Raw genomic sequence first — 22,221 nt, 5'->3', positions numbered from 1 at the left:
GTTTTAAAAAATTTATATATTTATTAACAAAAAATTATTTATTTATTTATTTTAAATATATATTAAAATATGCGTGCGCATTCGTATTTTGAAATATACAACACTTTTAATTAATTAATTAATTAATAGGTTATATTTCACATACTTAATTCATTCCTTTAAAAACAAGGAGATTTTAAAATTTAAAAAAAAAAAAAAAAAACAGAAATCAATTTAAAATATTAAAAGTTTGCAAAATATTAAAAAAAAAAGATATAAAAAATGTTTGGCGGTCTTTACCCTGAAACAGGTGGTTAAGAATTATTATCTGACCTTACTTTAGAAAAAATAGATTATGATTGGATTGAAAAATAGAATAAGCCTAATTTCTTAAAGAAAGCTATTAAATTAATTGAAGAAGATGGTAAGATTTCATTTATTTAACCAAGCACATAAATATTTATTGAATAAATATTTTTAATTAAGGTAATTACTTTGTCGAGTTAAAGGAAGCATGCATTCAAAAACTAAGAAAGTTAGATCCTTCTAAAGCGTAACTTTAAAATATTGAAAATAGCCAAATATTTAACTTTTACCATACTTAAGTCCTAAGGTGTTTGACAACAATGTTAGTGATAAAGAAAAACAAACTTTAGAATCTGACATTTATAAATGGGAAGAGGAACTTTAAAAAAAGGAACAACAAAAAGAAAAAGCAGCAAAGATTTTTGAGATTGAATAGCAAATTTAGCAAAATGAGACATTGACTGAAGAATAAAAAAAAGCCAAAGCAGAAAATGAAAAAAACAAAGGAAATGAAGCTCTTAAATCAAAAGATTTTAAAGAAGCTATTGAATATTACACAAAAAGTATTGAATATGATCCAAAATTAGCAGCCTCTTATTGCAACAGAGCTTTAGTATATTTAAAGTTAAAGGAATACGATAAGGTTATAAAAGACTGCAACAAAGCCATAGAAATAGATCCTAACTATCTAAAGGCTTATCACAGAAGAGGAAAAGCTCGTTTTGCATAGGATAAAGTTTACGAGGCTTACAGCGATTTTAAGTTTATCATGGAAAAAGACCCAGAAAACAAAGAAGTTAATGGAGATCTTAAGGAATGCTAAGACTTACTTAAAAAATCAAATACAAATCCTGAAAAAGGTATAATGAATACTTTTTATTTATATTTAAATTAAGTATTTTTTTTTTAATTTAGGCTTTAAGAGAGTTTAAATTGTAGAAGAAGAGGAAGATGATGATGAATAAGAATAATAATAATAATAAAATAACACTGAAAAGCTTGATTTAGAGGTAAAATATTATTTTAAATTTATGTAAACATTAAAGAATTTTGATTTTAGAAAAAGAAATTCTATGACGATTAAGTTAATTAAATAGAATCTTAAAAAGAAGTTGCAAATGCTCATATTAAGAATGGTCTTTTTGATAATGCGTTACAAATTTTACAAACTTGCATTTCAAAGTTGACTTCAATTGGATCATTCTCAGCCTCAGCAGAAGACCAAAATGAATATCAAAGAAAAATGGCTAACTATCTTAATAATGTTGCTTTGTGTTACAAGCAATTAGATGATAACAAAAGTGTAATTAATTACACCAATTAAGTTATCTAAATGAAAAAAGTTCTTTCTCCAGACGTCTTGGTAAAGGCTTACTTAAGAAGAGGTAGAAATAAATCTAAATTAAATTTATATTTTATTATTTTTATTATCAAAAAGCTATGGCTTATGAAAGGTTAGAGAAATATAAAAGATCTTTCAGAGATTTCCTTAAAGTTAAGCACTTAGACCCAGGCAATTTATAATCTTCTTAAGGTATGAGAAGAGTATAGTAATGCTGTCAATATGACAAAGAAGTTCTAAGTGAATCAGAAGATGAAAGCGAAAATAAGCAAGAAACAACTTCCACTCAAAACAAAAGTTAAGTAGAGATTGTGGAAGAAGAAGAAATGGTTCTTGTAAAAAAGAGCGATAGTAAATAAAATGAAACCACTAACACTGAAACAAAGGTAAAGTAAAGTGCAGAAGTTAGTAGTAAATAAGATAAATTGGATCGTCTCAGTAAATTAAAGGAAGAGGGTAATGCACTATTCACCTAAAAAGATATTGAAGGTGCTCTCAAAAAATTTAGAGAAGTTGCTTTAGAAATAGAAGTCAACTACTCCTAGAGACTAAATAAAAAAGATCCAGTAGTTATTTAATTATATTTATAAGTTCTTAGCAATCAATCTCTTTGCTTATTAAGCTAAAAGAAGTATGAAGATGTAGTAAAATGTACTACTTCTGCTTTGTATTATCAAGAAGAAAACATTAAATGTTTATACAGAAGAGCCTAAGCAGTAAGAGCTTTGGGAGATGCAATAAGTGAAGAAAAAACTATTGAAAATTTGAAATTAAAATATGAAAAATACGAAAAGGCTCGTAAGGATTTAGAAAAGGTAAACCAACTTGACAGCAACAACCCTGCTGCTAAGCAACTCCTTTAAGAAATTTCTAAGCTGGGAATTGAAGTCAAGCTCTCATTGAGACACTTAGAAACTGAAAAATTAAACTAGAAAAACTAAGAACAACAATAAGAATTAGATTAGCCCATAAAAACTGAATAAACAGCAAAAAAAGAATCTGATTAAAATTAAATTACATCTAATCTTACAACTTAAGATATCAATAAAATTACAGAATAAGCACTTCAATCAGCTGCAGGTATTTGTTTAATGATTTATTGAATTTTATTCTTTTTTTCGAATTTATTAAAATTTTATTAAATTTTTTTTTTTTATAAGTATTTTTTATTTATAAAAATTAAATTAATTATTTTATTATTTAATTCACTAAGATAACATGTTAAACGACTTCAAGCTCCCTGAGAATTCTACAGTGTTTGAAAAAGACTTTAATTAGCTCAAAAATAACCGTGATAAATTTTATGCCTATATTAAGCAGATCCCTGGCGACCACTATGCAAAGATTTATGATAAAAATGACATACCTTCTAATATTTTATTGGCTATCGTACAAGTTCTTTAAGAATGTGGAATTGGGTATTTTGCAAAATTAATTAATTTATTTATTTATCCTATTTAATTTAAATAATTTAAAATAGTGATAATAAAGAGATGTGCCAAAATATTGTAAGAGGTCTAACAAAGACATCGAAATTTAATCTTTGTGTTAAATTTTTAACCAAAAAAGAAAAAAAAGGTAAAATTTAAATTGATATAAAACCCTTTTTAAATTTAAAATTAATTAATTAGGAGTTAAGGATTTGCTAGAAGCAATAGACCTTGGATAAGCTACAGATTTACTAGAAATATTTAAATTGTGATAATTCAATAATTATTTTTTCAATTAAGACTATATAAAAGTTGTATTAATTAACTAATTTTATTTTCTGTTAATTAAATAATTCTAATTTAAATATTTATCAAAAAAAAATTTACTTTTTTAATTTATCTTTTCTTCAATAATTCATAATTTTAAATTAAATAAATCTTATGAGTATTAAGTTATTTTAAGTATAAATTTAATCATGTTTTATTTAATTTTATAAATTAAATTAAAGCAAATATTCAATTTAATTTAAAAATAAAACCATCAAAAATAATCATTGGTTAAATTGAATTCTATTATGGAGATATTTTTTAATGATTTTTAAAACAATGAGTTTTTAAGAACGAGGAAAATATTTTCATTTTTAATGTTAATTAATTAATTATTTAATTTGATTTGTGGATAAAGCTTTAAAAATATGATCAATAATTAATTAATTTATATCAAATTTTTATACTAAATTCAATATAAACTCTGCTTAATGCAAAATACTCTAATTTAATTATGATAAAGTTTTGAAAGTGGTTTCAAGCATAATCACTGGCTTATCTGTTTTAAGTGTAAGCTGATCCTTTAGTTTGGACATCACCACCATACATTTGTAACATTCTTTGCTCTTTTTCAATTTATTCTTATGTTTTTTGCTTAGTAGGTTGCTTTTCTTATTCATTTTATTTTTTGTTTCTGTTTTCTGCAACACTTGGAATTACTGTTTCAACAAATTCTTCTCTTCTACCGGTTGAAGGACTATTTGATTTTAAATTTAATGATTAACATTTTAGTTTGAAAAAAATAAATTACCTTCTTCCAGACTAGGCAATTTTAGAGATATTTCCACTTAATGCTGTTTTATAGCTTTAGGGTATTCTTGCAACATCACTTTTACTATATGCAACAGCTTAGTCAGCTTATCTTCTTCTAATTTCTTCTTCTATTCTTTATTCTCTCTGCTTCATGGACTCAATTTTACTTTATTTAAAAGAACACATTAAAAGAATTCTCATTCATTTTTTATTAATTTACCTCTTGGCCTTGTTTTCTTCTTTTGATTTAGATCTTTTATGCTTACGGTCACGATCACGATCACGTTCACGTTCACGATCTCTTGATCTACTTCTACTTGATCTTTTTTTATGCTTTTTGTGTTTATCATGACTCCTTGATCTGCTACTATGCTTTTTCTTTTTATCTTTTGATCTGCTTCTTTTTCTTTTACCTGATTTTGACCTAGATCTAGATTTTCTTCTTTTTTCCTTTTCTACAGATCTTGATCTGCTTTTGCTTTTATAAGATTGGTTTTTATCTTCATTTGCATCATCAGAGTTAACAAGTTCAACTTCACCAAAATTGATTAATTCATTGCATCCTTCAAAGTTTTTGTCTGGTAAAAATCTAACTTAAACAAGCTTTCCTTCAATTTTTTCAACAATACCTTCATGCCATTCTCCATCAACACTAGAAATAGCAATGACAGGAGTTTCCTTTTAAAATTTAGAGATGTTTTCTAAATTACTTTATTTTCTATCTCTTTTCTCTTAATTCAAGACTAGTTTAGCTTTTATTTTAGTTTCAATTTTAATAGGAATTCTTGGAAGTCTTGTCCCATAATATTCTTGATCACTTAACAACTTTTCTACATAATCTCCGATAGTCATATTAGGGGAGTTTTTATCAGCACCAGGTTTAAATTCTATTATTATAAAATTAATTAAAAGAAATCTAAGTCTAAAATAATTAATTACCTTCGTCATCAAGTAAGTGTTTCTTAAACCAAGCAAACATATATTTAGGATCACAACAAAATCTTATATATAAAAAACCAATTGCACGAACCATTGGACTTTGCTTGTACTCTACTAAACCCTTTACCTATTTTACTTTTATAGAAAATATAAACTTTAAATAACAAATTTCATAAATTAACTACCTGTTAATTTCATAAGCATAAATTTATAAAGACAGCAGAAAAGTGTTGAAGGCACACCAGTAGGACCTATGGCATAGGGTTCAGCATGATTAACATGCTTTTAAATTTCATCAATAACTTCATGGTAAGTTTTTAAGCTGAATAAATCAATTTTAAAATAGCTGCTATTCATAATATTTGTTTTAAGCTTTGGATTTAAGGTACCAGAGCTATCATATTCCCAAATACTAAAAATATTATTTTCTCCTTTTTCAGTAGAAGGAAGCACTTCAATCAATTCAGCGTCTAAATCGTCATCCATTTTATCCTTTTTTTCCTTAAAAAATAATATTAATAAATTCTATAAATAAAAATTTGTCCATCTAGCATTTCAGAAAAAAGGAAGTTTGATCATTAAAACGAAACAACCAACCAACCAACCAACAAGCAAAAATTTGTTTGAAATAAATTAATAAACTAACGAGATAAAAAAACTTTTTACATTTAATTCTTATTTATTTTAAAACCGAAAAATTTGGTTTTTACTGAATTAAAGTGATATATTTATTAATTTACTCCATAACTCATTCCTGAAATCAGATGCACAATTTATATCCTTAAATTTTGAATTCATAAGTTATTACTTGGTCCTTCTATTCCTTGCTTTTACTTTCTTATTCAGCTGCAATTTTTCTGCAAGTTCTAAATTAAAAAAATAATTAAAATGTTTTAAGCTTTACTTATAAAATTAAACTTTAGTTTTACCTGCAAGATTTAGAAATTGCAGTTGGATGAAAGCTGCATGCATTTTTTGGTTGCGAATTCTTTAGCTTTTCATTATTTTTGCTGAGAACTTATTCTAGAATCATATTATGTTATGCAGAAGCAGATTGTTGCTATTGGGGTTGCAAAATCGGAAAATTAGGAGGAGGATGCATCATGAATTACTGCTATTATTAATTTTGATACATAGATTATTAGTCAGGTAAAAATCCTTAAGGTTGTTGGAAATATGGCTAATTTGAATATTAATTATGAGGTGGTGGCTAATTATATTGCATAGGGTTGAACTAAAACTATTGATTCTATGGCGGTTATTGACCATTTAAATGATAGTCCATCACTTTATTTTTATCATAATAATTATTAACTAAACTTAAATAATTGCTTTATAATTTACTATTTTAATTTGGAATCATTTATTTCTTTGCTTATCCTAATTATGTTGTGATATTATTTATAATTTCACTATCACCTATTTAATTATATTGAAAATTATTAATGATTCTTCAAAAATAGAAATTATTTTTAATTAAATCATAATAAATACTTATTTCTAAAGCTTTTTAAATTTAACATTTTTTTATACATAACTTAATTTAATTTGCGTCTACTCGCTCGTTCATATAATCAGTCAGTTATCACCAGTCAGTCAAAGCCATTTATCACAAAAATTATCTTTTCTTATAATATAATTAATTTATTTCATACAAAATTAATTTATTTTAAAGTCATAGTAATTTATTTGTTAAGTTTTTGCTAAAATAATTTGAAATGTTTTTTGGATTTATATTTAATTTTACTATCCATTTAAATATTTGAAATTTAAAATAAATTAAACTGTTTAATAATTAAATAAGTTTAAATGCAATATAAATTATTAAAAATGGTAGTACATTTGTTGAATAAAATTACTTTGTTATGGATTTTAATGATATTTGAATATAATTTGGAAATTTGTTAAATTGTTTTAAAGAGAATAAAATTTGTTAAGAAATATTAAAACTTTTTATGGGAGTGTGATAATTTTTATTTTTTTGTCAAATTTTTTCTATGATTAACTGGTTTCCTAGATATCTGATAGGTTCTCTTATTTACTAAATGAAATTATTAAGGTGATTAGATGAACTAATAACCTAAATTAAATGGTTTAATTGCATTAATTGAACATACTTTTTTGCTTGTTTTGCTATTTGGTTTTAAGTGCAAAGATCTATTTAATATGATTACTTAATAATAATCCTTATTATAACTTTTATTTTAAGTTTTATCAGAAAATGTTTCATTCTAATTAGTATAAATATTGCATCGTATATACTCTTTTCATCTTCAGCATCATGAATTGATAAAATTATATTTTCTATTTATTCTATGTCATTTTTTTAATCATCAATTTTGCATAGATTTTAGCCATAGAACTTAAAAATCAACTTCCAAAATACTAGAAAAAGATTAACAAATTTAGGGTTATTTAGTTAATCTGTTAACGAATGAAATTGTTTAATAAATACATTATTTACTGTCACTAGTTTAGTCTCCTTTTTCAAGCTTGCATCAGTGTATTTTCTCAAAATTTCTATAGCCTAAATAACAAATTAATGTTATTTAAGTAGGTCTTTCTTTTAGTTATTTGCATTTTAAGAAGAATACTTTTTATATAAATCTTCCTAAGAAATAAATGTTTAGGTTGGTGTTTCATCATTCTAAAAACTTTCTTTGTAAAAGTTTTTGCTATTTTAAGTAGCTGTGTTTGTTTAAAAGTGTTTTCTTAGAAGCAATTCAAAATCATTTAAAAAATTTAAGTTAATATCTCCAAAAGAATCAGACATTAATTCTTCTTAAATATCATTGTTAATGTAAATCGAATACTTGTTTGTCTTGTTTGGTGATATTTTTTAAATGAGCCCTACTACTGTTTTAATGCAGCTCTCAACTTTGTAATAACTCTAATCACCAAATTATTCATGGATAACAATCTTTAAATTCCATTTAGCTTCCTAAAACTTTTGATATAAATCTTTTAGGTACAAATCTTGATCTTTAGTGTTAAATGTTTTGCTTAAAAACTTAAGAGCTTCTAATCTATCTTAGAGATAATATCTTTGATAATTTTCAAATATCTGAGTTATCAACTCTACTTATTCATAAGTTTTTTATATCTTAGAGTTATTTAACAAGGCTTTTAAAAGCAAAAATTTCTACTAAAAAATTTCTAAAGGAATATTTTAGTATGGAGATTCTTATTTTTATTGAGCTGGCTTATTGAAAATAGAGAGATTTTTACCTCTGTTTATAATATTTTAGCTTGCAATTCTCTTTAGTCTGTTTTCTATTTAGGGAGAATCTTCTTTCCAGCTATTTCTCGGTGAAGACATTTTCTTTTCTATTTTTAATGGAGTAAATAATTTTATTCTATTGTCTTCTTGTGATCCTCTGTCAGTAGTTTAAAGAGTTAAATCAGGTATTTAAGTTATTTATTAAGGATTAGGTAATTCAAATATTGTCTTAAGAGTTTCTTCTGTTCCTTATTTGATAAAAGGAAGTTCAGGAGTCCTTGCCTGATGTAAAGAATGATTATTTTAATCAAGTTCAGTATTTATAGAATACATTTAATCTTAAATATTTATGAATTTATTTTATCTTTCATAAAAACTAAAATGAGTTTGATCAAGTGTTTCTTGTAAATTTTAAGGTTCTAAATAGCTTAAGTTGGTGTTATTCTAATTATTTATTTATTAACAATTTGAAATATTACATAAACTATTTTTTCTAAGAAATTATTTAGAATTATTTTTTTAAAATGAACACTCTTAAAAATTATTATCAATAATATTTGATGATGGAACTGTTGGTAGATTTTTAGTCAATTCTTCAAGTAAATGTAATGGCTTTTATGAGACTAAGGAATTTTATTTTGGGTTTATCTTATTCAAAATAAAAGAATTTTTTATTGTGGTTTATTCAGAGGATGGAATTTAGCTTACACAATTTCCATTTGAAAATTCCTCTTCCTCTTGATCTTAATTTTATTCTTCTACTTTTTATATTTTTTCAACTATCTCAGAGTTATATGAAAGATTTTTATTTAATGAAGGCTTTTTAAATCTCTTTGATAAAATTTATGGTAAAACTTTTTATTGTGCTTACATTTTGTTATAGCTAAAAACTGTTTTAAAAGAATTTGAAATTAAATGATTTTCTTCTTTTTATTTATTCTTAGTATTCATTTAATTTTTTTTCTCATTCAAGATGTTATAAATATGTTATTTTTGATTATTAAAAGTGTTAACATTTAATGTAATTGAAGAACTAGATTGCTTTATTGGTGGAATTAAACTCGAATGCTACTCTTCTACACCGTTTAAAGATACCTAAGTAAACAAAGTGAGTCTTTGATTTTTGTTAAATTTAAAATCTATTTATGACAAAGGTGTTTGAAGCTAACTTTGATTATTTTAATCTGCTGTAAAAGTCATCATTCCTTAGTATTTTAATGGGGAACAACTATTATATTCTGATTAGTATTACTTAGTATTCTCCATTTATATTAGAATATTTTAAATGTTTTCCAAAAATTAATCAGTCTTTTCTTAATTTTTATCAATAAAGTAGCAAGTGCATAATATTACATAGCACAAGCAATCTCGTTTCAAATCAATATCAAGAATTTAAATTATTTCAAAAATCTATTTTTCATAGAACTAAAGCTTATTGTCAAAAAACTCTTTATATTACTCCTTATTAACTAGTTCTAAAGCACCTTTATATTTTTTAATATTAGCATGTAAATATTAAATAATTCTGCTCAATTTTATAAAATTAAAATCCTTGAAGCTATTAAATTCTTAATCTTATTCTTGTTCATATTATTTTTATTGTTTTTTTTCAAATTTATGAAATTCTTATTTATAGCTTTCTTTAATTTCATTATTAATAATTTCAATTGATTTTTCATAACAATCAATTGCTTCATCATATCTTAATTCTAAAAGATGAATATTTCCAAGGTTGTTTAAACTAATTCCATGAGCTCTGTAATTTTTTATATTTTCGAAAAAAACTACAGCTTGTGCCCAATGAAGTAAAGAAGATGCTTAATCTCCTTTAAAATAGGCTTCATTTGCATATTAAATCGTTTAAAATGTCTAGCGAAATGTTTCAAATAAGCATTTAAGTTCTTAACAAGACGAAAAACTCTCACTAATTTAATCTAAATCTTGTTATAATTCATAATTAAACTCCTTGTTGTGAGTTTCTTTTGTTTCATTGAAAATATCTGTTCTTATATTTTAGAGAATTTAAGTGAGTTCCTCAATTGGTTTTTCTGTCAGTATCTAAATGTTAATCGCATGAAGAAAAGATATTATTAAAATAAAAAAAATGACAAAAGCACAAACAAGATAAGAAACTAAAATAAATCTATTCACATCGTCCTTTAACTTATTTGAATCCTCTATTAACTGATTTAAATCAATCCACGAAATAACATTATATAAATTGTAATAGGAAGTTTATTTAGATTTTTATTCTTTAAAATTAATTACAATCATCTGAAGCAAAAAATCTTTAGGGCCATTTAAAGTGTCTATAGTTTTTTAAATTCCTCTTGATCTAATATCATAGTAATCTTTAGATTAGTTTTCGGATAATTTGAAATCTTATAAAATTTATTTATATTAACTCTCTGCGCTTTAAATACCCTGTGGAGAAATTTACTCAGTTTATAAGATAGAAGTAAAGTTATCGTTTGGAGTTAGAATTCGTTTGTTGTTATTGTATATTTATCTTTATGATGATGGATCTCTATTTTTTAAAAAATATGTGTTATATGTTAAATGTTAACTAAAAATGGAATAAAAATAATCCAAATTAGTTTGTTTACACAATTAATTGTATATTTATTTGTTTATTTGTGTTAACATTTAATGTATTGATTTTTTATTAAATTTGTATTTAATTAAATGCTAATGCAAGAGTAACTTGTTTTAATTTGTTATTAATAATTGCCGTTGATTACATTTATATTAATAGAGGAAGACTGAATTTTTACTTTTATTAATTTTAGAAAAGAATTTAAATGCTTACACCACAATAATATTAAGTCCAGAAGTTTGATTGATACTTGTGAAATTGCTGAATAAAATTTATAGAGGTATTTCTTAACATAAAATAGAGTGAGTATTGTTTACATTTTCTTAATTTCTATTATTATGAAACAATAAAGTAAGATTTACTTTGAAAATTATTTTATTTTACCCAAAAGTTATTGAGCAAAGATTCGAAAATTGTTTTTCTAACTCATATTCTGTTGGAGAAGTATGCCAAAAGCTATTTTGTTAATAAGTTTCCGAAAACTGATTTTAGCAGCCTTTGAAAGTAACATCTCCAGAACATTCATCAACCATAGATGTTAAGTATTCTGTATCATTAATTGGGGGAATTATTTTTAGTAACTTGCTTTTTAGAATATATTAGCTATAAGAGCGATTACTGAAGTCCGTTTTTCTTGATTAAGAGCTTGCCCTTAAAATCATTGAGGTTAAGCTGGATTACAAATAATCTTTGTAAGCAATTGAAGAAAGTTAAGAAACATCGTTTTATCCCTATTTATACCTTTTAATTATGATAAAAAGGAAAAGCTTTTAAGTTACAGTTAAATTTCAGAAAGAAAAAAAAATTTTATAAAAAGAACAATAAAAAAAGTTAAAATAAACCTAATTGTGCTTTTATTAGTAATTTAAGTAATTATTTGCATAAAATAAAATTCATTTTGCAATTAAACTATTATTTATAAAATCATAGAGTTATTTTAATTTTTTATAAATATTTTTTAATTGATTATCAAAAATAAAATATATTATTTTTAATAATTTTAATTTTTTAATAATAAAAACATTCTTTTATAAAATTCATATTAAAATTGATGTAAATTACCAGAAGTCAAATAGAAGTTTGTTTTTACTGTAGAGCTAACTTTCAAGAGGAGATATTTTTCCTGATTAAAATTTATTTAGATTGAGAGAAGGAGGTTAAAACATTTTATAATTTAATAAAATAGCTCCATCTATTATTTTTTATTGAAATTAGGAAGCAGCATACAATTCAGAAACTTAAGATCCATAATTGATCTCCAAAATTTATTTGATTCTTGCTAATTGGCTAAGTAGCATACTGTTTTTGTCACTGCCCAAGCCTTATTATATAAAATCTATATTTATTCCTATCACTTTATAGTTGAAATATAAAAGGATTGAAATCGATATGATCATTAGAGCACTTGGCGTTAAAAACACGAGTAGCAAATTGCGTTTTAGACTCATTTTATAAATGTCTAATAATATGCGATATAATACTTATTTATTTAATGTTTTGTTAATATCTTAATTTGTGTAAAAATTTACAAATGTAAATTTGATTAATTTTTTATAAACTATTAGCTTTGATATAATTTGCTTAATTTCCTTTTTGTCAGCTTATTTCAATTCTATTTTATAAGGAAAATATTAATTTCAGAAATTTGTATTTAAAAAGGTAGAATTCTTGTTATTAAAATTTTTAATTGAGGTAAATATTTAGAAATTTCGTAAATATTCATCAGAATAGAACTTAGCAAAATTAATTTTGTGTAATATAAATCTGAATATTTTTAAATTAATTCAAGCTTTGCTTAACAAAAATGTATTATTGACTGATGTTAATTACAAATTTACACATTAAAATGTGCATTTATTTTCCAACAAAAAAGCTGACTAAAAATAAATAAATATATAAGTATTTATTTTAGAATTTTCTTTTAAAATAATTTATTAAAAGTAAACTTAAAGTCATCATACTTTGTTTGATGCCAAATTCAAGAAACTTAATAAGCGAATTTTATAATTTTGAAAATAGAGTAAATAACAACAATCTTGTGGTTAATTAAAAGGGTCTTATAATTTCTTTTGGAAAAAGAAATTTAATCAGAAACAAGTTTATTTTACACTCAAACATTACTAATTTTTTATAAACTCAAAATATTAAAATATTATTTTTTATTAAAAAACATATTATTTTTTAGGTTACTTTAGGAGCCAAACGTTTATAAATGTTCAGGAGATCCTTTTTTCTTTTATTAAAGAGTAATTTCATCTTTTAAAGAAATTTGTGATAAACACGGAGAAGGATCAGAAAATATATTTCTTGAATTTGTATGAGTATTAATTTTTTTTGTTGATGAAAGAACACTGTTACAATTTCTTTACTATTCTTATTATAGAAAAGATTGTTCAGATTTTGTTTTTTATTATAAATTACTATTAAAATATTCTTATTCAGTTTTTAAAAAAGTCTTCTGAATTTAATTTAAAGGTGAATAATATATTAAAGGAGAATCCAATTGATTGTGTTAATCTTTATGCAAATTATTCTTATTTTATTATTTTCTTTATCTTGCTTAACTTTCTTCAATTATTGCAAAGTTTTTTTAATTTTAAGTATTTTATTATTTTTCGTGATCATTCTGATTTACTTAATTATGGATTAATAATTTTCTTGCACTATTTTGAGAATAGTCTGATCTAGGAGTAAGCATATCTAAACAAGCTGATTATTCTTTTAAATTCTATTTATAAAGATAGGCATTAATTTTATCTTGTTGTCTCATCATGAAACCAATATTTTGTAGATTACCTTTAGTTTCTGAATTCGAATAGTTTTTTAAATAATAATTTTACTGTATTAGAATCTTTTTATTGCTTACATTTACTTGTCTATTTTGATTATTTTAAATTGGTATACATATTTTTTTGGGACTGATACATTCCTCTTAATTCTAACTACAATAAAGAGAAAATGATTATTTTTATTTCTAAGAATTATTCAAAGAATTAAAATTTTTTTAGTTTCTTTCATAAGTATTTGTTGTATCAATTAGAGCAGAATTATTTAAAGATAGATCTTAGAGCAAATAACTTTTAGGTTTTGAATGGTTTTCTATAAATTTAAGTCCTAATTGCAAGTCTTATTCGAATTGGATATTTAATTTTTATTGTTTTTTACTTTCTAGCTTATTTGAATATCTCTTTTTAAAAATTATCTTTTCAAAACATTTAAATTTCATGAGCTATTTTAAAATAATAATTTAATAGAAATCATATTATAAAATAAGTTAAATTTACTTTTTTTATAAAGTAGCTTCTACGAAAAACATATAAAATAGTATTATTTTGTAAACTCTTTGCGATATGATCTCTATACTAAAATATTATTTATTTTATATTTATTTTTATTAAAAAAATTATTTACTGTGTTTGATAATATTTCTTCATAACCTAAGAAATCAAAAGTATTTAACTCTTTAATCTACATCAATAAAAACATCATTAGATTATATTTATTTTAATTTTAGAAATTTACCTTTGTATAATAATTAGATTTCAACAAAGATTAAAAATTAGGTTTGCCGCTTTAAAAAGTATTTTAAAAGTTAATCTAGTTTTTTGTTTGTATATTTTCTTCTTAAATTCCAATATTAATAATTTTGATCTATTCATTATCTATGAAATTTAGTTCTTTTTATATCTAACCAACTTATCTTCCTTTAAATATCTTTTTTTAAAATAATTTTAAAAAATTAATTAATTTAATTTCATTAAAAAATAAAAATATTAAAAATTAATAGGGATAATTTAGAGGGTAACAGTATTTGGGATTTGGTTTTACTTTTTTAGATCTCCAAAAATCATTTTAATAACTAGTGTATTTTTTATTATTAGGGGTCAAAAATTAAACCCCTCTCATATTAATTATTTGTTTATTTGTTAAAAATTAAAATTTGAGATCATTTATTTATTTATAAAATATCCTTTAAGTCTAAGTATAAAACTAGTATTTTTTAATTATCCTATCCTTTAATAAGACAAAGATCAAATAAAAAATACTCCAATTTTTCCAGATTTTATTATGTAAAACTCATCAGGTTTAGAGAAAGTATTATATAGGGTTTCATTTAGTGAAAGTGTTTAGATATCCATGTTTAACAATAAATCTTAAAATTCATCTAAGCTTAATTATGAAAATAGATCTATATTTTAAAGAAAAGAGATTTCATCTTCTACTGCCTGTTCTTCTATCTCTAGAAGGTATTTTCTAAAAATCTTTTTATCCAATTTTGCAATTAATGTATGTGAATCAGAAATAGCAATATCAGTAAAAGGTCTCTAAAAGATAATATGATTTAAATTAATACAATATCCTTTTTAGTATTGTTTGATAAAATTAGCTTTTGATTGCTCCCCATTACTAGCTTAATTACAATCGTATATGCTAACTTTACCTTCCAAAATAATGAATAAATAGCTGTTATCTAAGACTTCTATATAATTTATTAAATATTTAGTTAATATATTTAGACTGTTTAAGTTAAATTTAATAAAATTATATAAAATAATTTATACCATTTGATAGAACTACTTAGTTTTTCTAGAATTCATAACCAATTAGCTTTCCAGATATTTTTTTTATTATTTCTTTTTTTACAATCCCAATATAATGTTTGAACATTTCCAGCTCTTTTACATATTCGTTTACGCAATCATGTTATTTATCTGTTCTACTTTAAGGGTCTTTCAATAAAATCTACCAAGTATTCTAGTTACAATAGTAAAATATTATGCCAGAATTACATTAAATTGATTAAGTTTAAAATATTAAGAAAACTAATTTTATTCTTGTTACCTCAAGGGATACTTCGATTTCCTCTTCATCTGAATTATATGATACCTGTTGACTCAGTAGTAGAGATTATTGATAGCTAGCTTCTTTTTTTATAACCTTTTGGAAAATCTTAGGAGACTCAGAGTTTTACTTGCTTAGATTGATACCATTAACAGGGGACAAAATATTTTAGAGCTTTGGTAAAACTAGTGATAGAGATGTCTTCATCATAAATACTTTGGGTTCTTTTATTAATATTAGCTCGTTTAATATTTTTTTATTCAATTAATTAATTAAAGATACTGATTGATAGATATTTAATCAAACAAATAAATATTTGCAAAAATTAATAAGCCTGCCTGGATCTTTAAATCCTACTATTTAATTGTAAATTGTAATTAAAAATCCTCTAAAAATCTACTTATTTATTTAACAACTAATTAAATTATTTTTCAGGTTCTAACCTTAAATCTTTGTCTTTAGTCTGAATATCCATTCAAAATTAACTGAAAAGAAAAATAAAATTTATAAATCAAATACTCGTAAAAAAGTATTTACAGAAATAAAAAATAAGTATTTCTTCCTTATTATAAATTTTGAGTTTGTAGAATATTTTATGAATTAAGAAATATTTTATATTAATCTATCTATATATTTTTTAAACAAATTATATTTATTCCTCATATATTCATTTAAGAGACAATTTTTATAAATTAATTTAATATTCTTCTTTTTATTATTGTAAATTATAAAAGATTAATGATAATTTGAGTCTAAGCAACTTATACAATTATCTAAATCTAAATATCCTGAATTGTATATATTTACACAAATTAAAGATTTACTTAAGGTAGTTATAATCATCCGAAAAAGGTAGAGATAAATAAAGATGCAAGTAGTATTAAAATATTTTAATATGCATTTATTTTTTCTTAAAAAGGTATTTTGGACTTAAAATATTAAGTAAAGTAAGAAACAGAAATTGTTAAGATCAGTGACTCTAACGATTAATAAAACTATAAAGGTTTTAATTGAATCTATTGATTTACTTGTAATACATAGCTAATTTCCAGAAAACTAAATTTGCATGATAAAATAATTAGGAATAGTAGTTGCAAAATATTTTAATATAGAAAGTAGTTAAATATGATTATTTATAATTTTAGATACTATTTTGGGTCTATAAGACTATTTTAATTTATGAATAAATAATTATTTTTAAAATATTAAAAAAAAAGATATTGCATATGTTGAACCTTAAAATTAGAAATTCAGTTTAAATATAATTTATTCAATTAACTTAGCTTAAAATTAATCAAAAATATTTTTAATATAGCAAACATATGTAGGAAAATTTTTTTATAAAATGGAAAAATAATTGGGAAAATTTTCTCATTCAAATATTCAAATGAGTTTTTCCAAATTTTCCTGTATCCTGTTTTTCTAATTTGAAAGGCTTAATATACATACTTTTAAAAGCTATTTAATTAATTACCATATTGAAATTATCTTATATCAATAACTAATATAGCCAAACGCCTAATTAAAATCTAGTGGTTTGGATATTACTGAGTTTAAGATTAAATAAATATATAAATGAAATTTGTAGTTCTAAGCCATTTTTTTTTATGACAAATTTTGGTGAATTCTGACAAAATTAGAAATGCCGATTTGCTGATCTGCCACTCTTCCGATACGTGGGTCAGAACTCTTTATATCACATATATATAAAAATTATAAAAAAAAATAATTAAATTTAAGATGTATTCTGAGTGCATTTATATGTGCGAGTATTTCTATTCTATAACCAATTTTATTTTATCTTTTTAAATATTGAAGAAAAATATAAAATCAATTAGTTAGTTTAGAAGGAATAAATATGAAATTATAAGAATGAATTAATCAATAATAAAATTAGAGCTAAAAATCAAAAAATGAGATAAATTAACAAATAAAAAAGAAAAAAAAAATTAAAAAATAAACCAAATAAAAAGTAATAAATAAATTAAAAGAGTTAGTTATCTTGTTTTAAATTCATTTTTATATTAAAAAATATCACAATTTAAAATAAATAAATTTATTTTACTCAAGAAATAGTGCCAAATAGGAGAGATTAGTGCACTTTACTAAACCAAAACCTAAGCTTGATGCACCTTCATCACCAATTTCTCATTTATGTGATTAAAGCAGAAGTATTTTTCTTATAAATTAAAAAAAATTGTCTGCTCACTATAGACATCAAAGAAAAAAAAAATTTATAATAATAAATAAAAAATAAAAAAAATGTGTTTATTCATATACTTAATCAACACAAAAATAACTTAAAATATATAAAATTATAAACTAATATATTTAAGATTTATTCTGAGTGCATTTATTTGTGCAAGTATTTCTTTTCTATAACCAACTTCATTTTATCTTTTTAAATATTGTAAAAAAATATAAAGAGTTAATTAGTTAGTTAGAAGGAAAAAATGAAGAAATAATATGAAATAATAAGATATTAATTAATTAAAAAAAAACTAAATTTGAAAATGAAAGTATGAGTTTAATTAAAAAATAGAAAGTAAAAAAAACACAATAAGAATAAAAAAAAGAAAAATAATCAAATAAAAAGCTAATAAATAAATTATTATAACAAAATAGATTTCAAGTAATTATCTTAATTTAAAATTTTAAAGTAATTTATTTTAAATTTTATTTAGGATAAATTAAAATATAGAAATTTTAACAAAATATTTTTACAATTTACATTCAAACATTAATTTATTTTTTTTTTTGCAAACTATTAATATTAAAAGTTTATATTTTATTTTAAGACATGTATTATTTGGGATTTGTTTAGTAATTCAGCATTTATATATGGTTAAGAGATCCATTTTTATTAGGAGAAAGATTTGTTTAAATTTATAATTATCTTTATGACAAAGCAAGAGAAGGATCAGAAAATACATTTTTTGAATTAATAAAAGGAATATTATTTTTATCTGATGCTAAAAAACTTTACTGATTTCTTTATTATTCATAATTTTAGAAATATGATTCAGGTTTTTGTAATAAATTACTACTTGATAATTATTATTCTGTTTTTAAAAAATTCATCGAAATTTACTTCAAAGATTAAGTTTATTTTAATGGCGATTCAGATTCTAAATCTAATTATAAATTAAGTTAAGATTTCATTTTCTTTCTTCTTCCTTAATTCTCTTCTGTTTTGGTGAAACTGATTTCGTTTTTCGTAAACTATTTATCTTCTAAATTATTATCAATTACTTATTAATTTTTTAGAATGTGTTTTGGATTTTGTATAGATTAGTCTGATTTGAAATAAGGGATGCTTAAAGAGTTTAAATTTAATTTATGACTTTAATTTTGTTTTTAAATATAAGAATCTATTCTCTCTTATTATCTCATTATAAATCCATTATTTTGTATAACATCTTTAGTTACATTTTGTTAACTATCATTCATATAAAAACTTTATAACATAGGCACCTGTTTATTAGTTATATTTCCTAATTTATTTAAAATATTTTTATTTGAGCTACTTATTTTTAAAGGACTTAAAGACTCTTTTTAGTTTTTTATAAAATTAACAGATTATGATTTTTTTTCTTTCCTTAAAAAAATATTTCTTGAATTGCTTAGAGCAGAGTCATTTAAAGATAATTCTTAAAGGAAAGAACTTTTAGTTGGTGAGTGATTTTCTATGACTTTAAGTCCAAGCTTAAGATCTTGCTCAAATTGTATACTTAAATTTTGCTACTGTTTATTTTCTAATTTTTTAGTAAATCTCTTTTGTAATATCGTTTTTTCGAAGCATTTTTTCTTCAAAAGCTTTATTTTAAAAGTGAATGCTAAGAATAAATAAAAAAATAAAATGTTAAATTTACTTATTTTATAAAGTAGCTACTGCGAAAAACATATATAATAGTATTATCTTATAAACTCATAGCAACATGATCTGTTTTCTAAATGAAATTTATGTTATATTAAAATTTAGTTAAATTTATTTACTTTGTTTGATAATATTTCTTCATAACCAAAAAAATCAAAAGTGTTCAGTTCTTGAATCTATTTTTTGTTTAAATAAGCATTCGAGATATAAAAAATTAAGCAACTAATTTACCTTAGTATGTGTTGATTTGAATGAGGTATAAAAATTTGAATCATGTATTTAGTGAATTGTAGACTGATGTTATAAATTTCTTTTGCTAATAATTTCTTCTTCATTATCAAAATTAGATATTTTAAAATAATTTTTGTCATTCTCTTCTATGAATTTTAGCTTTTAAATCTTTGAAATAGAATTTTCTTTATAAATCTTTTTTTATTAATGATATAAAAAATTAATAAATTATTTTGTTTTCTTTTTAAAAAATAAATAAATACTCCAATTTATCCAGATTTGATGATGTAGAAAGCAGTAGGTTAAGAATGAGAACTGTAAAGAATTTAATTTAATTTTAATTTTTAGATATCCAAGTTCAATAATACATCTTAAAATTCATCTTTATCTAGTTCTGAAAATAGATCAATACTCTAGAGAAAAGAAATCTCATGATCTACTTTTTCTTCTTCTATTTATTGAAGGTATTTTCTAAAAATCTTTTTATCCAACTTTGCAATTAAGGTATTTGAATCACAAACAGCAACATTAGTAAACGGTTTCTAAAAAATAATATTATTTAAGTTAATAGACTAACCTTTTTATTATTTTCTAATAAATTAGGATTTCATATGTTCTTGATTATTAGCTTAATTTTTTTCGTAAATGCTCACTTCTCCTTACAAAATGATATTTAAAAAGTTTCCATCTGAATCTATTACAAAATTAATTTAGTGGTGATATTTTTACTTTGTAACGCATTTAAGCTTACAAATGAAATATGCAATAAAATAAGTAATTAAATCATACCTGATGATAAAGCAATCTAGTCTTTCTTGCACTCAAAACCTACTAACTTTGAAGATATTATTCTTATTAAATCTTTATTTCCTTCTTCAATATACTGCTTGAATATTTCTAATTCAGATATCACTTCATATACACAATTATGTTCTTTGTCTTTTCTAACCTAAGGGTCTTTTTACAAAATATTCCATGCATTCTAATTATTTTACAATAGTTTTAGAATTAATTTTTGATTTACTAATGAAAATGAAATCTGAATAAATAATTTTTGCTATGTTGTTTTGAGTTTTATAATTACCTCTAATGTTATTTCTAATTCTTCTTCATCTAATATTTATGATGCCACTTTATTCATTATTAATTACTGATAGCTCATTTATTTTTTTAACAAATTAGATTAAGACTTTCTTGGAGATATGGAATTTTAGCTCTTAAGGACCATAAAGTTGATTGAAGATTGTGTCCTATCTAGCTTTGGAGTTGCAAATTTAGATTATGTTTTAATCATCTTTTTATAAAAATATGAAATTCTTTAGTTTACCTTAAAGCTTTTATCAAAGTTATTAATTTTTTTCTAAAAAATAACTAGTTAAAATCAAAAATTGTAAATCCTACTTTTTCTAGCTGAGTCAACCAATATTAATTAGTAATTTATCTAAAATTGATTCGCTAATTACACCAATTACAAAAATAACCATAAAATTGTGCATATTATGATTTTATAATAATCAATGACTCCTCGAAATTTAGGAAACATAAAATTTTTGTTAAGTAAAAAATTTGGTTAGAAATAAAAAGATTGAAACTATTGTGATATCTCATAAATTAACTAATCGACACTTTTATAAATTTAAAATAAAGATTTTTTGCAATTGCTAAACCACCCTATACTTTTATCATTTACTTAAGTTTGCATTTATCTGAATCTATAGTATTTTTAAAAAGTAAAAATTAAAGCTTGGCTGCATATTTAAATTAAAAAATGAAATACTTTTAACATTACAGATTCATGAAAAGCAAATTTTACTTTTAAAAGCTTTAAATTTTATCAATTATTATTATTTATTGTCTAAAATCATGTAGAATATTTAATGCAAAATTAATAAATTTATTGATATATAATATTTGAATTTATTTACATTTTAATAGTTATTTTTTGTATTTAACATATTTACTAAAAAAATTATTTATTTATTTATATTTATAAACATTTTAGCTGAGTTATGTTTAAATTTTTTTTTTTTTCAAGAGTAATTTAGAATATTTTGAAACAAAATTAATAAATTTATAGTATAAGAATAATTTAGAGTTTATTAAAATAGTTGGTTATCTGAAATCAATATACTTACTAACGATATTAGTGTTTATAATATATTCAAAATTTTGTAATCAAAACTTTTTTTAAAATAATAATGAATTTCAAGCTTACACAACATTATAATAATTTATAAAGAATTGACTAAAATAAATAAATATTTTTTTCTGAAAATGAATTTGAGATTTAAGATTAAACTTTTTATAATTTTAAAGGAATAAATTTAAATATTTCCATTTATTATTTATTAAAATTTATGCTATTTTAAAAGCTAGATA

The 22,221-nt window shown here is 22.1% G+C and overlaps 5 protein-coding genes across 5 annotated transcripts; 2 read left to right on the top strand and 3 right to left on the bottom strand. All coding sequences in view use genetic code 6, as the record gives it.

The window, feature by feature from the left end:
• Positions 1 to 261: 261 nt before the first annotated feature.
• TTHERM_00836620 (tetratricopeptide repeat protein) lies at positions 262 to 3,329 on the top strand (the record flags this gene model as incomplete). Its single annotated transcript, XM_001025235.1, has 9 exons — positions 262 to 403; positions 466 to 532; positions 586 to 1,145; positions 1,201 to 1,295; positions 1,346 to 1,670; positions 1,724 to 2,707; positions 2,841 to 3,045; positions 3,108 to 3,205; positions 3,259 to 3,329. The coding sequence occupies 9 exons, from the start codon at positions 262 to 264 to the stop codon at positions 3,327 to 3,329; spliced, it is 2,547 nt and encodes an 848-aa protein (XP_001025235.1).
• A 532-nt stretch (positions 3,330 to 3,861) lies between these two features.
• TTHERM_000836611 (PRP38 family protein) lies at positions 3,862 to 6,439 on the bottom strand (the record flags this gene model as incomplete). The annotated part of the gene is made up of 8 exons (XM_012800354.1): positions 3,862 to 4,081; positions 4,136 to 4,303; positions 4,358 to 5,024; positions 5,077 to 5,211; positions 5,262 to 5,577; positions 5,885 to 5,942; positions 6,006 to 6,363; positions 6,421 to 6,439. 8 exons carry the CDS (start codon positions 6,437 to 6,439, stop codon positions 3,862 to 3,864), a joined length of 1,941 nt encoding a protein of 646 aa, XP_012655808.1.
• Positions 6,440 to 7,060: 621 nt separating this feature from the next.
• On the bottom strand, positions 7,061 to 15,941 carry TTHERM_00836610 (PRP38 family protein; the record flags this gene model as incomplete). The annotated part of the gene is made up of 11 exons (XM_001025234.2): positions 7,061 to 10,823; positions 11,106 to 11,222; positions 11,277 to 11,633; positions 11,955 to 12,246; positions 13,083 to 14,121; positions 14,177 to 14,254; positions 14,304 to 14,360; positions 14,415 to 14,606; positions 14,939 to 15,372; positions 15,455 to 15,647; positions 15,735 to 15,941. The coding sequence occupies 11 exons, from the start codon at positions 15,939 to 15,941 to the stop codon at positions 7,061 to 7,063; spliced, it is 6,729 nt and encodes a 2,242-aa protein (XP_001025234.2).
• A 1,706-nt stretch (positions 15,942 to 17,647) lies between these two features.
• TTHERM_000836592 (hypothetical protein) lies at positions 17,648 to 18,081 on the top strand (the record flags this gene model as incomplete). Its single annotated transcript, XM_012800353.1, has 2 exons — positions 17,648 to 17,706; positions 17,805 to 18,081. The coding sequence occupies 2 exons, from the start codon at positions 17,648 to 17,650 to the stop codon at positions 18,079 to 18,081; spliced, it is 336 nt and encodes a 111-aa protein (XP_012655807.1).
• Positions 18,082 to 18,467: 386 nt separating this feature from the next.
• Positions 18,468 to 21,136, bottom strand: TTHERM_00836590 (cyclic nucleotide-binding domain protein; the record flags this gene model as incomplete). Its single annotated transcript, XM_001025232.2, has 7 exons — positions 18,468 to 19,550; positions 19,607 to 19,684; positions 19,731 to 19,787; positions 19,843 to 20,037; positions 20,106 to 20,536; positions 20,632 to 20,824; positions 20,927 to 21,136. 7 exons carry the CDS (start codon positions 21,134 to 21,136, stop codon positions 18,468 to 18,470), a joined length of 2,247 nt encoding a protein of 748 aa, XP_001025232.2.
• Between the last annotated feature and the right edge of the window lie 1,085 nt (positions 21,137 to 22,221).

Source organism: Tetrahymena thermophila (genome assembly GCF_000189635.1).
Source record: "Tetrahymena thermophila SB210 genomic scaffold scf_8254359, whole genome shotgun sequence".
Lineage (NCBI taxonomy): Eukaryota > Ciliophora > Oligohymenophorea > Hymenostomatida > Tetrahymenidae > Tetrahymena > Tetrahymena thermophila.
Note: the sequence above shows the minus strand (reverse complement) of the source record. Positions and strands in the feature narration are given on the sequence as shown.